Consider the following 12,692-nt stretch of genomic DNA (forward strand, 5'->3'; position numbering starts at 1 on the left):
TCCTTGGGAATCAAACCCATGACCTTGAACTACAGATAGTATTTTAGTTTTAGTTAAAGGCCCTGTGGTGAAAATCCAGCTTTTAATGTTGTTTATGTGTCTATGTGGTGTTTTTAATATGCTTTAAGACAAAGCATGTGTAAATTCATAAGTCGACACCATTGCTGAGTATTTCCTCCTTAAAACTGCAGTGAACCAAAGACAGTCTCAAAAACACGCTTTGAAATCGCTGGTGTTTCTGACGTCACAAACTACCTATTAACCAATCAGATCAACGTGTGATCGTCAACCAGTGGATCTCTGAGCTGAGTGAGTGAGTGGAGGCGGGGCTCATTTGCATATTCATAGAACCGTGCATACTAAATGAGGCAAGGGTGTCGAGTTACATTCAAGATATTTTAAGGCATGAAGAATTGTTTTTCAAGGAAAAAACATTTAAATATGTAATTTTGGTGATCAAAAATGAGTTTTAAGGGATACAATTATTGACTACAGGGGAACTTTAACAATAACAACACTGCGACTGCGAACTATTCATTTAATGATCCACGATGTGTGTTTGAGGTGCAGAAATGCTAAAATGCACCAGTTCAGAAGAATTTGCCTATTTCAGTGTGTTCTCTTTCTCTCCTACAGCTATTACACCCACTGACTTGTAATGATTGTAGGAAGTTCAGATAAATACGCCTCTTGCTGCCGTCTAGACGGATGGGATGATCATGGAAGAGTGAAATATGTGTGTGTGTGTGTGTCCTCAGAGACATCTGTTTCGCTATCAGTCATGCACTTGGAGAAGAAGGCGAGGCCCAATCAGGAGGGATGTGAACCCGAACCCGCCAGTGTTCAGGCTGTGATCTCATTAACCTGAGCGGACACAGCTCACCTGTTCAAGTGTTGGTCATTAACCCGCAGCAGACGCTTCCCTCACCTGCGCGCGTTTCAATCCATTGTTTCACCATGTTGAGGGAAAGTCTATCCTCAGACAAAAACAAAACAAAAAAACGGTTTAAGAAAAAAAAAAAAAAAAGTCGGAGGCCCCCTATTAAGAAAAAATACATTACTTTATTATCTCCGTTATATTTAACAATGCTATATCATATTTAACTTTTAATAGTCTATTTCTAAACATATTCTACCTCTTTAACCAGAACTATTGTTACAATAAACGAAAACAGCCGCGAAGCTAAAATGAAATGATACTAAGGGGCTGTTTTTTTAACTAAACACGTAAAACTTTTGGTAACACTTTATTTTACGGCGTCATTGTTACATGTAATTACCGTAGTAATAACAGTAAATTATACACAATTACATGCAACTTACCCTCAACCAAACCCTAATCCTACCCTAACCCTATAGCAAGTACATGTGGATGCTTAATATTACTCTATTACTTAAAATAAAGTGTAACTAAACTTGCGTTTTGGCTGTTCTTTTACACGACAATGGCATTTTGGGTGCCTATAAACACAAACTTTTGAAAACCTGCTTCAAAATGCACATTTTTGAAAGCGGTCTCCGTGTAAACAACAAAAACTCGAATCTCTGAGGATGATGACGTCATGCACATGCGTATTACGTGTTCAGTCTATAGTGTTTGATTGCCATCTACTGGCCCGGCAGCAGAATACAGCGTTTTCAGTCGTTTCAGTCGCGGATCTGTGTGAACGGGGATCGTTTTGACAATGTCTGTACGCGGAAAACTCGAAGGAAAAACTTCTCCGTTTTAAGCATATCGTTGTTGTGTAGACTTATCCTAAAACTGCCAGCAGGAGGCGGCAGATCATTGTCTTAACGAGTGACTAACTGAGTCGTTGAATCATTCATAGACCGTTTCGTTCAAAAACGCGGATTGATTCATTAACATTGCAGCTGAAGGCAATAATCATGCAACAACATACTTGGCCAAACCTGCACATCGATCAGAGATGAGTGTGTGTTTTCTTCAGCGCAGATCAAGTTGACTGTCGGGTGTTTTTGACGAACAATATGTAGATGTGTTGTGAGTGAAAGTGGATTGTTTCTGAATGGCAGTTTGCTATTTTGTGTTCATGTAGTAGCTGTTGATGTGTGTTTTACACTTATACAGTTTTATGCACTTTTGTTACCTAATTTTCCTTGCATGCACATTAAAGGATTAGTCCAAGATATCCATGTCTTTCTTTCTTCAGTCGAAAAGAAATTAAGGTTTTTGAGGAAAACATTCCAGGATTTTTCTACACAGAATGGACTTCAATGGCAACTATACCCAGGGTGCGATTTGCCGGGGGGGATGCGTGGGATTTCCCCCTTTCTGGTCAATGTATCCCTGCCTCTGCTTACTTATTTTTATCCCCGGTGGGGATAAATTTATCCCCCCCTCAAAGTGATCAGTGCTACTACATAGTGGCGAGGCGGATCACAAAACTTATCACGGATCCGTGGTTTGATTAAAGTCCATTTTATTTAAAAATGCGCTACTTTGGCTGGCTCCGCAGCCTCTCTGTAATAACCACTCTGCAGACTTGCTCAATCTCAATGTCCCGCCCACGGCGCTGGTTACACCTCACGAGTAATAGCCTATCAACACTTGCGAGACGGTTGCAGGTCTTTTTTTACGCCGCATATTCAACATATTACTTAAGCGGGAATAAACATCACAATCTGATTATCTGTTTCTATGATGACGAGCAGAGTTAGTGTCCCAGTCACACGGCCGAAGTTACACACGGTGTTTTACTCAATTGAGGCTAAAGCAAAGGTTTTTTTTTTATTACTCACTCACTTCTGAGTGTCTGGCGCGAGTGATTTCAATCAATGTAAAGACGCGTTTACGCGAGTCTAGAGGTCCTGCGGCGCGAAGGCGTTTCGCGCGGCGCGGTATCGCGAAGCCCGAATGAGGCGAATTGACTTTGTCGGTCCGGCCGACACATTAACTGTAATCATGAGCCCGAGCCCGATTTAAACACGACCATTTTTTAAATACGTGGGCCGTTATAACCAGGGGTACGTGGCGCCAGGGAAGGAGAGATGAAGCAAAGATGAAGTTGACGATCGCCATCTCCGTGAATGCGCATATATGGAGAAATGCATGGATTACATCAGAGTGTTGCATATTTCTTTTCGTTTAGAATTGTTTCGTTTAAAGACATTTCAAGCTTTCTTTAGATATAGCCTATTTCTTAATATTCTCTGTTAATTTATGATGAGATGCACTCCAGTTAACGTGCAGTGCAAGTGACCGCGGCGCGCCTCCATGATTATAGCCTATTGTCTGCTATATTTGCTTCTTATTTATTAAATACATGCAATTCGTTGATGAAACATGTATTAAAATTAAGATACAATTTATACAAAACGAAATTCACTTTAAAGAAAGGCTTTCGGCAAAACAAAACTTAATGAAGTGGTCAAAATCATGTCTGACTAGTCTGACAAGTCTCCTGATATACTGCACATCTTATCTTACTCCTGCTGTTCACTTTTCATAAATCAACATAGATGGAAAAAAAAAAACATAATATTTTAACAAATATGAAACTAAATTAGCTTATTTAATGGCTACAACACATATAGTAGGCCTACAGAATCTGAAAGGCAGAAGTTGAAAGGCAATTGTGCATAGTAAAACATATACATTTATCAAGTTCACGGGTAATTGAGCGTGCATTTATTAATTATTATCTTAATGAATAATGCAACCAGGACAAATCATGTAAACTGCCTTGTTTGTTTATTCAGAATGAAATGGATCGCAAATGGGTCCGAATGAAGAAACGTAAAAAAAAAAAAAAAAAAAAAAAAATATGTGAACAATGATGAACACAGAAAATGAACAAGAATGAACTTTGGATGGCCAAGTAGGCTACAACTCTAATTTAATTCAACAAGGTTTTAGAATATAGAATAATTTTTAAACAAAATAAATATTTTTAAAGTTTATTATCCGGGCCGGTGTGATGCGTGCGAGTGGAGGAGACGCTCGCTGAGCATGACACCACGTGACGTGTTGCATTTTGTAACACAAGTGCTCGATCAAGGGCCCGGCCCGGGTGAAGTTCGGGCTCGGCCAGAGAATCTAAGCTCTGATTTATCTGATCCTGTCCATTAGCTTTGATCCATGTACGGCTTTTCAGAATGCCACCAAGTACAAATATTTATGTATTTTTTCAGCGCGAAAACTAGCTAGCTAGCTGGGAACAATGAAAAGGGTCCAGGGGTGCGTTTCCCGAAAGCATCGTTAGCCAACTATGGTCGCAAGTTCCGTCGTTATCAGCATAGTTCAACGATTTGGTCTTTCCCGAAACCATCGTTCCAACGAACGTTCGCAAACAGCATCGCAAACTTGTGTGGTTGGACAGCTCTCGAGCTGTCGTTAGAAGCATAGTTTCTAGTTTACATGAGATGTAGACTGAATAAATCCTTATCTTTAGCAAAATAAGCAAGCTGACATTCAGTAGGACCCGTGTTATTTATTTAGAATACATAAATGTAATTTACGTCTTTTAGTTTGTCAAGAGATTTAAAGCACCGTTTTTGAAGACTGCGCATGTGCGAACGTGCTCTACTATGTAAGAACGAGCCAAATATTGAGTCTGGTAATAAAGCAAAATAACTGAGAAAAATTAGAAATGGTCTTTAGATGCCATGTCTGTAACTTATATGACAAAATCTAGCGTTAATTCGATCTCAAACAGATGAATTAAAATAAGTTATTAGTCCACCACGTGCGAGACGTCATAAACCAACGTGGTTGAACGATACTTTGCGACAGACGGTTTCGGGAAACAGTCGTGACTAGCTAGTTGATTTCTCCAACGATGCATCGTACTATGGTAGTTAAGCAGCGAACTATATAGTTGTACGGGAAACGCACCCCAGAGCAGCAAATGCAGTGAATGAAGTTCATGTTCTCATGATTTATTTTTATAAATAAATTTTTTTTTCGAAACATCCCCCCCTCTGTTTTTTTCACAAATCGCACCCTGACTATACCAATGTTCAAAGAAGGTTCAAATGTCCGTCTCAATGCAGCTTCAAAGTCTCGACACGATCCCAGTCGAGAAATAAGGGTCTTATCTAGCGAAACGATCGGTCATTTTCTAAAAAGAAAATATATATGTATACTTTTTCTGGAAGGAAATTATATTTTATTTAAGAACAATTGTTTCAAAAGTTAATGCACTTTAAAAAGTGCATGTCATTTCATTTCAATAAAAGATTCGATGCTTTGATTTATATTTGCTTATTGCGCTCGCTTGCGCCCTCTTGTGGGCATAGGAGATAATACAGTACCTTTTTCCACTAACATAGTATTGCCTTTAAAATTCGATATATATTATTAAAATTTTGCTAATATTTATGAAAGAAATTTTAATTTAGCTTTTCAGCCATTTTGTAGCGATAGTGCATTCGTTTGATGCGTCGAGGTTATATAGGGACATTATAATGAATACTTGAGAGCGATTGGCTGGGAATATTACGTTTGATAAACCAATCCGAATGTTAATAGAGTTTCATGGCTGAACTATTCATTTGTTGCATGATAGTGAATGTTATTTCTCAGCATTGCTCTATTATAAATCAGGAGACACAGAGGAAAATTATGTATTCGCTTTTTCTCAGATGTTTCCCCTAAAATTCCTAAAGGTGGTTTGAATTGTAATTTTTTTAGACATTAAAAATGAATGTTTTTTTTCCTTCTGAGTGGAAGTGAAAAGGCATCTGAAGTCAGAGACCCGCAGCGAGGTCTGCTGTCATGGGAAGGGAAATTAATTTCAAAAGTGCCTTTAACTATCATAACTTAATGGAAAAAAAGAGCCCAGTTTCATATTTGCCCTGAAATAGACATAATGCAGGCATTATATTCAGACTTTTTATGCTTGTGAAGGAGGTGATGCCCCTGACGGCAAATAAATGGCAGTGATTTTTCTCACTTCTGAGCGCTTGATGTTTTTGCTCGAGGGGAGAGAAGATATCAGGCCTCTTTTCATTCAGATACACGACGCCTCTAAAATAGCTCCTGGTCAGAACAGCATGTTAGCATTCACTTCCCCTGCATCTCTGAATCGGCCATTATCACAATGTGCCGAGATGATTGCGCAGGTAATTTTCATGGGTACAGACTTCCATCGCTTTGAGCAATTATTCCCAGGAGCGCTGACATTACAGCTGTAATCCTTTTGAAACTAGAAAAGAGTTGAATATTTCAAGGTCTAAATGAAATAGCAATTTATCTGGGATAAACTGGACCTACTGTGTCCTTTACGGCTGTAATTGTAAATCATAAAGCTGTAATTGATTCTGATGCTTCCTGTCTTCTAGATGATGGGTGTTATCTTGCTGTTCCCCTGACTCCTGTGTGATGAGATAAACGTTCCAGCGTTGTTGAGCTAATGTCAGGCATAGCGAGACTTTCACATGTTCTGAAGATAATGTGACTTTTTACCCCTGCAAAAGATTTCACCATGATGTGAAGATTGTAGGTGGTTGCTAGGGTACTGTATATTGAGTGGTTACTAGGGTGTTTTGGGTGGTTGCTTGTGTATTACTATGTCATTTTTAGGGTGTTCTGGGTGGTTACTAGGGTATTGTTACACAGTTGCTGGGGTATTCTAGGTGGTTGCTAGGATGCTATGTGGTTGCTAGGTTATGTTGGGTGGTTGCTAGAGTATTGCTATGCAATTGCTTGGTTGTTCTGGCTGGTTGCTAGGGTCCCTCCTTCATTGTAAGTTTCTTGGCCATTCTAAGTGGTTGCTAGGGTGTTGTTATGCAGTTGCTAGCCAGGGTGTTCTGGGTGGTTGCTGCTAGCGTCCCTCCTTCATTGTAAGTTGCTAGGGTATTCTAGGTGGTTGCTAAAATCTGATGTGGTTGCTAGGATATTTTGGGTGGTTGCTAGGGTACTGTATATTGGGTGGTTACTAGGGCGTTTTTAGGGTGTTAGCTGGGGTGTTTTGGGTGGTTGCTTGTGTATTACTATAGATTGAGGGTGTTCTGGGTGGTTACTAGGGTATTGTTACACAGTTGCTGGGGTATTCTAGGTGGTTGCTAGGATGCTATGTGCTTGCTAGGTTATGTTGGGTGGTTGCTAGAGTGTTGCTATGCAATTGCTTGGTTGTTCTGGCTGGTTGCTAGGGTCCTTCCTTCATTGTAAGTTTCTTGGCTATTCTAGGTGGTTGCTAGGATGCTAGGGTGTTGCTATGCAGTTACTAGCTAGGGTGTTCTGGGTGGTTGCTGCTAGCGTCCGTCCTTCATTGTAAGTTGCTGGTGTATTCTAAGTGGTTGCTAAAATCTGATGTGGTTGCTAGGATATTTTGGGTGGTTGCTAATGCTAGGGTACTGTATATTGGGTGGTTACTGGGGCGTTTTTAGGGTGTTAGCTGGGGTGTTTTGGGTGGTTGCTTGTGTATTACTATAGATTGAGGGTGTTCTGGGTGGTTACTAGTGTTTTGTTACACAGTTGCTGGGGTATTCTGGGTGGTTGCTGTGCAGTTTCTAATGTGTTCTGGCTGGTTACTAGGGCATTGTTACACAGTTGCTGGGGTATTCTAGGTGGTTGCTAGGATGCTATGTGCTTGCTAGGTTATGTTGGGTGGTTGCTAGAGTGTTGCTATGCAATTGCTTGGTTGTTCTGTCTGGTTGCTAGGGTCATTCCTTCATTGTAAGTTTCTTGGCTATTCTAGGTGGTTGCTAGGATGTTGATATGCAGTTACTAGCTAGGGTGTTCTGGGTGGTTGCTGCTAGCGTCCGTCCTTCATTGTAAGTTGCTGGGGTATTCTAGGTGGTTGCTAAAATGTGATGTGGTTGCTAGGATATTTTGGGTGGTTGCTATGGTGGTTGCTAAGCAATTGCTGGGGTCTTCTGTGTGGTTGCTAGGGCCCCTCCTTCATTGTAAGTCTATGGGTTTTTTCAGAACAGCATAAGCAATTGTTTTAGCAGACACCACTAATAAAAGTAAGTATGACAGAGTGAGTTTAGACATTTTATATTGAGAGGCTTTGTGAAATGGTTTTCTCAGATTGCAAGATGTTTACCGGTATATCGGTCTAATGTCGATTGATTTCTGAGTGTCTCTTTCTCTGTGAGCAGAATCCTGCTGTGGATCACAGGTCTTGTGCACATCCGTCAGACAAACCAGAGTCTGCGGTGTCTCCATATGCCTGCCAGAGACGGACGACATTGGACAACCACAATAAGATCTTCACAGTAAGTAAACACATACTGTACACATGCATTGCTAAAGATAACATTGTAACCCTGCCGACTGTGATGGTTGTGATTTAAACAGGCCACTGAGAATATTATTTTGCAGTGTTCTTGAGTTATTTTAATCTCTGGCCCACTTGCAGCACAGTATGGACAGAACAGAAGGGGGTTGAACGTACTCAGATGGATGGATTCAGAATGAACTGTCCCAATTAACACACACATTAACTGCTTCAGCTTTACACTATGCTGTGTTTGTTGTCTTTTATGATTGTTGCTCATAACAAACATCAAAAAACCTTTTATGTCAGAACTGGGGTGTTGTGACCATTATAATGGACTATTTACTTTTAGAAATCGTCCTCTCTGTCAAAAAGAGACTTTCACTGTGCTAAGTTGTTTCTAGTGTGTTCTGGGCAGTTACCAGGCAGTTGCTAAGTGGTTTCTATGGTGTTTTGTAAGGTTGCCAAGGTGTTGCTAAGGATTTAATAGGGTGTTCTGGGTGGTTACCAGGGAATTGGTAGGTGGTTTCTAGGGTGTTCTAAATGGTTATCAGGGTGTTGTTAAGTGATTTCCTGTATGTTTTAGGTGGTTGCCAGGATGTTTCTAAGCGGTTGCTATAGTGTTCTAGGTGGTTACCAGGGCATTGCTAAGTGGTTTCAGTTTTCTGGGCAGTCACCAGGGCATTGGTACAGTAGATGGTTGCTAGAAAGTTCTGACCAGAGTGTTGCCAATTGGTTTCTAGGGTGTTTTGGATGATTGTCAGGATGTTGTTAAGCGGTCACTCGAGTGTTTTGGGTGGTTACCGGGGAGTTGCTAGATAGTTTCTAGGGTGTTTTGGATGATTGTCAGGATGTTGCTAAGTCGTTACTAGGGTGTTCTAGGTAGTTAACAGGGTGTTGCTAGGTGCTTTCTAGGGTGTTTTGGATGATTGTCAGGATGTTGTCAAGTCGTTACTAGGGTGTTATGGGTAGTTAACAGGGTGTTGCTAAGTGCTTTCTAGGGTGTTTTGGATGATTGTCAGGATGTTGTTAAGCGGTTACTAGAGTGTTCTGGGTGGTTACCGGGGAGTTGCTAGATAGTTTCTAGGGTGTTTTGGATGATTGTCAGGATGTTGCCAAGTTGTTACTAGGGTGTTCTGGGTAGTTAACAGGGTGTTGCTAGGTGCTTTCTAAGGTAATTTGGATGCTTGCCAGGATGTTGTTAAGCGGTTACTAGAGTGTTCTGGGTGGTGACCGGGGAGTTGCTAGATAGTTTCTAGGGTGTTTTGGATGGTTTCCTGGATGAGCTAGATGGTCCAACCACACCCTAACACTACCCATAACCCCATCTCTAAACTTAACTCCACCCATTAGGATTTCAGAGGCGGAGCTGGACTAGGTCAAGCTCCGCCCATTACGTCCAGAGAGGAGGAGCTCTGCAGTGAGCATCACTGGATTAATCATACAAATCACCAGTCAGCCTTTGTTTTGTCTTGCAATTTGCATCTGGAAGGTTAGAACCTGTTATCAGTTGTCAAGCAAAACTTCATGTTGTGCTTTAAATATTTATTTGATACTTGAACATAAACCCAACAGATTCACCTTGAGCTTCACCGAGGCAAATCTTGAGACGCCGCCAGAACTGCTAAACTTTCTGTGTTCAGAGCCAGAATTAGACTGACAAACACCGGAGGTTTAAGAGCTTTTGGATGCGCGAGACGTCGCCCATGCTTCTCCTGATTATTACAGCCAATGTGTTGTCACGCCGTGATTCTTTGAACATTAATCAACAGAAAAACAGTGCAAGATTACACTTTGTTTCAGATGTGACATTTCTTCAAACTCACATTTTGTGATCGGCAACATTAAAAAATCAATTATGATGAAAGAGAAAAACACCCAAGACTGATGAGGTGAGGTGAACCGTAACCGAGAGCTCAGATTAAAATCTCTTCTGTATTTCACTGGCAAATATGATATTTTAATGGGAAATAGAGACTTGATTGTCTATTGCCAGGAGAGAAAAACATGTGCAATGCAAACACATTCTTGAGAATAGTGAGTGAGCAGAAAAACAGCAGGATGAGATGAGCTACAAAAACACTACAAATATCATATGAGTGAATTTTAGTCTTTTATATATTTAAATATTTAACTGTTGCATCAAAGTTTAAAATTTAAAGTGTGCATTTGCTGACATGAGCATTATGCATATGAATGCATTAGTAAATCAGAGGTGTTTAAATTATATTTAGGTCTTTTTAATCAGTTTGATCCACATTCTGTGCATAATTCAAATTTAAGTTTTGCTTTTCATGCCACTGATGTGAAGTTGAGCGTTTAGTCTCTGTTCTGTTTTACTGATGGTAAGGTGTGAGCATGCAACTGGTGTGCAGACAGAACAAAAAACACATGAGCATGATGGATCCACCAAAGTTTAATTCTGTGAGGTGTCAATCACACAACTGTGATTTCCAGGCTCCTCAGAGTCGGCAATATTGAAAATATTTGATCCTCGTCTTCTCTCACTCAACCATTGCACAATATTTCAATAGCAATTTTGCATGTTCGTCCAGCTTTTGCATTTCCCACGGACACCCTGAACACAACCACACAGCAAAAAGCTAGTCCTACCAAAACAATAGCATTTTGTACACACACTTTTTGGTATTTTCTTATTGTTTTTGAAAGAAGTGTCTTCTGCTTTATTTTGCTTGATCAGAAATACTGCAAAAACAGTTCTGTTGTCAAGTCAAGTCACCTTTATCTATAAAGTGCTTTTTACAATACAGATTGTTTTAAGCAGCTTTACAGAGATAACAGGAAAATCTTGAAGAAAATAGTGTCATAGTCCAGCATTGTGAAATATTATTTCAATTTCAAATAAGTGTTTTCTATGGAAGCTTGTTTCCACCACAGAATAAAACATTTTAAAAGATAATTGCGACTTTTTATTGTGACTTTTATGTTTTTTTATCTGCGACTTTATATCACGCAATTCTGACTTTATAACATGCAATTCTGACTTTATAACTGACTTTATATCATGTAATTCTGAGATAAAAAGTCGCAATTACCTATGGAAGCTTGTTTCCGCCACAGAATAAAGATTTTAAAAGATAATTGCGACTTTTTATCTCACAATTGCGAGTTTACATCTTTAGATGTACAGACTTTACAGACTTTAGATATAAAGTCCGAATTGCGTGAAATAAAGTCGCAATTGCGTGTTATAAAGTCAGAATTGCGTGTTATAAAGTCAGAATTGCGAGATATAAAGTCAGAATTGCGTGTTATAAAGTCAGAATTCTGACTTTTTTTCTCGCAATTGCGACTTTATATCACGCAATTCTGACTTTATAACACGCAATTCTGACTTTATATCACGCAATTCTGACTTTATAACACGCAATTCTGACTTTATAACACGCAATTCTGACTTTATATCTCACAATTGCGACTTTATTTCTCAGAATTGTGACTTTATATCTCGCAATTGCGACTTTATATCCCGCAATTGCGACTTTATTTCTCAGAATTGCGACTTTATTTCTCTCAATTCTGACTTCATATGTTGCAATTTTGAGAAAAAAAGTCACAATTCTGACTTGATATATCGCAATTGTGAGAAAAAAAGTCAGAATTGCGAGATAAAAAGTCGCAATTATTATTATTTATTTATTATTCAGTGGCGGAAACAAGCTTCCATAATTACCTCTTTTATTCTGTGGTGAAAACAAGCTTCCATAGTTTACTATTTGAACATATTTTTTTTACAGGGGAACTTTGCAACTATTTCAACTTAATAAAACCGTTTAGAAATCATTTGGATGGTTAAATAACCTGTTCTGGTGAGAATGGTGACTTTCCCCGCTCCCCCCAGCGTTCCCAGGCCGAAAACCAACCTTGCAACATGGGGACAAACGTCCCGGTAAGTTGGAAATTGGAAGTCTCTTGAGAAGCGAGAACGAGCGAGAAACACGAACTGCTTTACGGCAATTCGACATAAACACAATGTTCTATGATACTGTGTATGATGTATTACCCACCTCGGTAGACATAGCTCCACACGATAAAATTGGCCGGCTCCGATAATAACAACATAACATGAGCAGCGGTAGAAAGGAGGAGGAGGGGCCGCAAGTGAGATTTTTTACGACAGTGTTGTGAAATATAGAGCCCACAGCTGTAGGGGGAGCTCGTTGAGAAAACACGCGACAACAGAAGTGAAAATCAGCAAAGAAATGGCTAGAGTTCCCAAGTTACCCTTTAAATGTATTTTATTCCTCTGATGCAAAGCTGAATTTTCAGCATCATTGCTCCAGACTTTAGTGTCACATGACTTTCCCCCTCTTTTTCTCTGTCTCTCTGTCTCTTGCATTCTTTCATCATGGCTTCCTTGAAGACTCTAGTCTTTCAGTTGCATCACTCCATCTTTCCCAGGCCTTCACATCAGTCAATATATCGGCATGTAGCGGCACTGGCCGACACCTTGTGAATGAACACAGTCTGATTGGATGTGGAGGG

The 12,692-nt window shown here is 39.9% G+C and overlaps 1 protein-coding gene across 1 annotated transcript in view; it reads left to right on the plus strand.

Annotated features, from left to right (window-relative positions):
* The window catches only part of dntt (deoxynucleotidyltransferase, terminal), a 156,738-nt gene that overhangs the window by 22,244 nt on the left and 121,802 nt on the right, over window positions 1-12,692 (plus strand). The window contains exon 5 of the mRNA XM_079855672.1: window positions 8,068-8,184. Within this exon, the coding sequence (XP_079711798.1) occupies window positions 8,068-8,184 (117 nt within the window). The remainder of the gene's footprint in view (window positions 1-8,067; window positions 8,185-12,692) is intronic.

This window comes from Squalius cephalus (assembly GCF_949319135.1).
Source record: "Squalius cephalus genome assembly, chromosome: 21".
Classification (NCBI taxonomy): Eukaryota; Metazoa; Chordata; class Actinopteri; order Cypriniformes; family Leuciscidae; genus Squalius; species Squalius cephalus.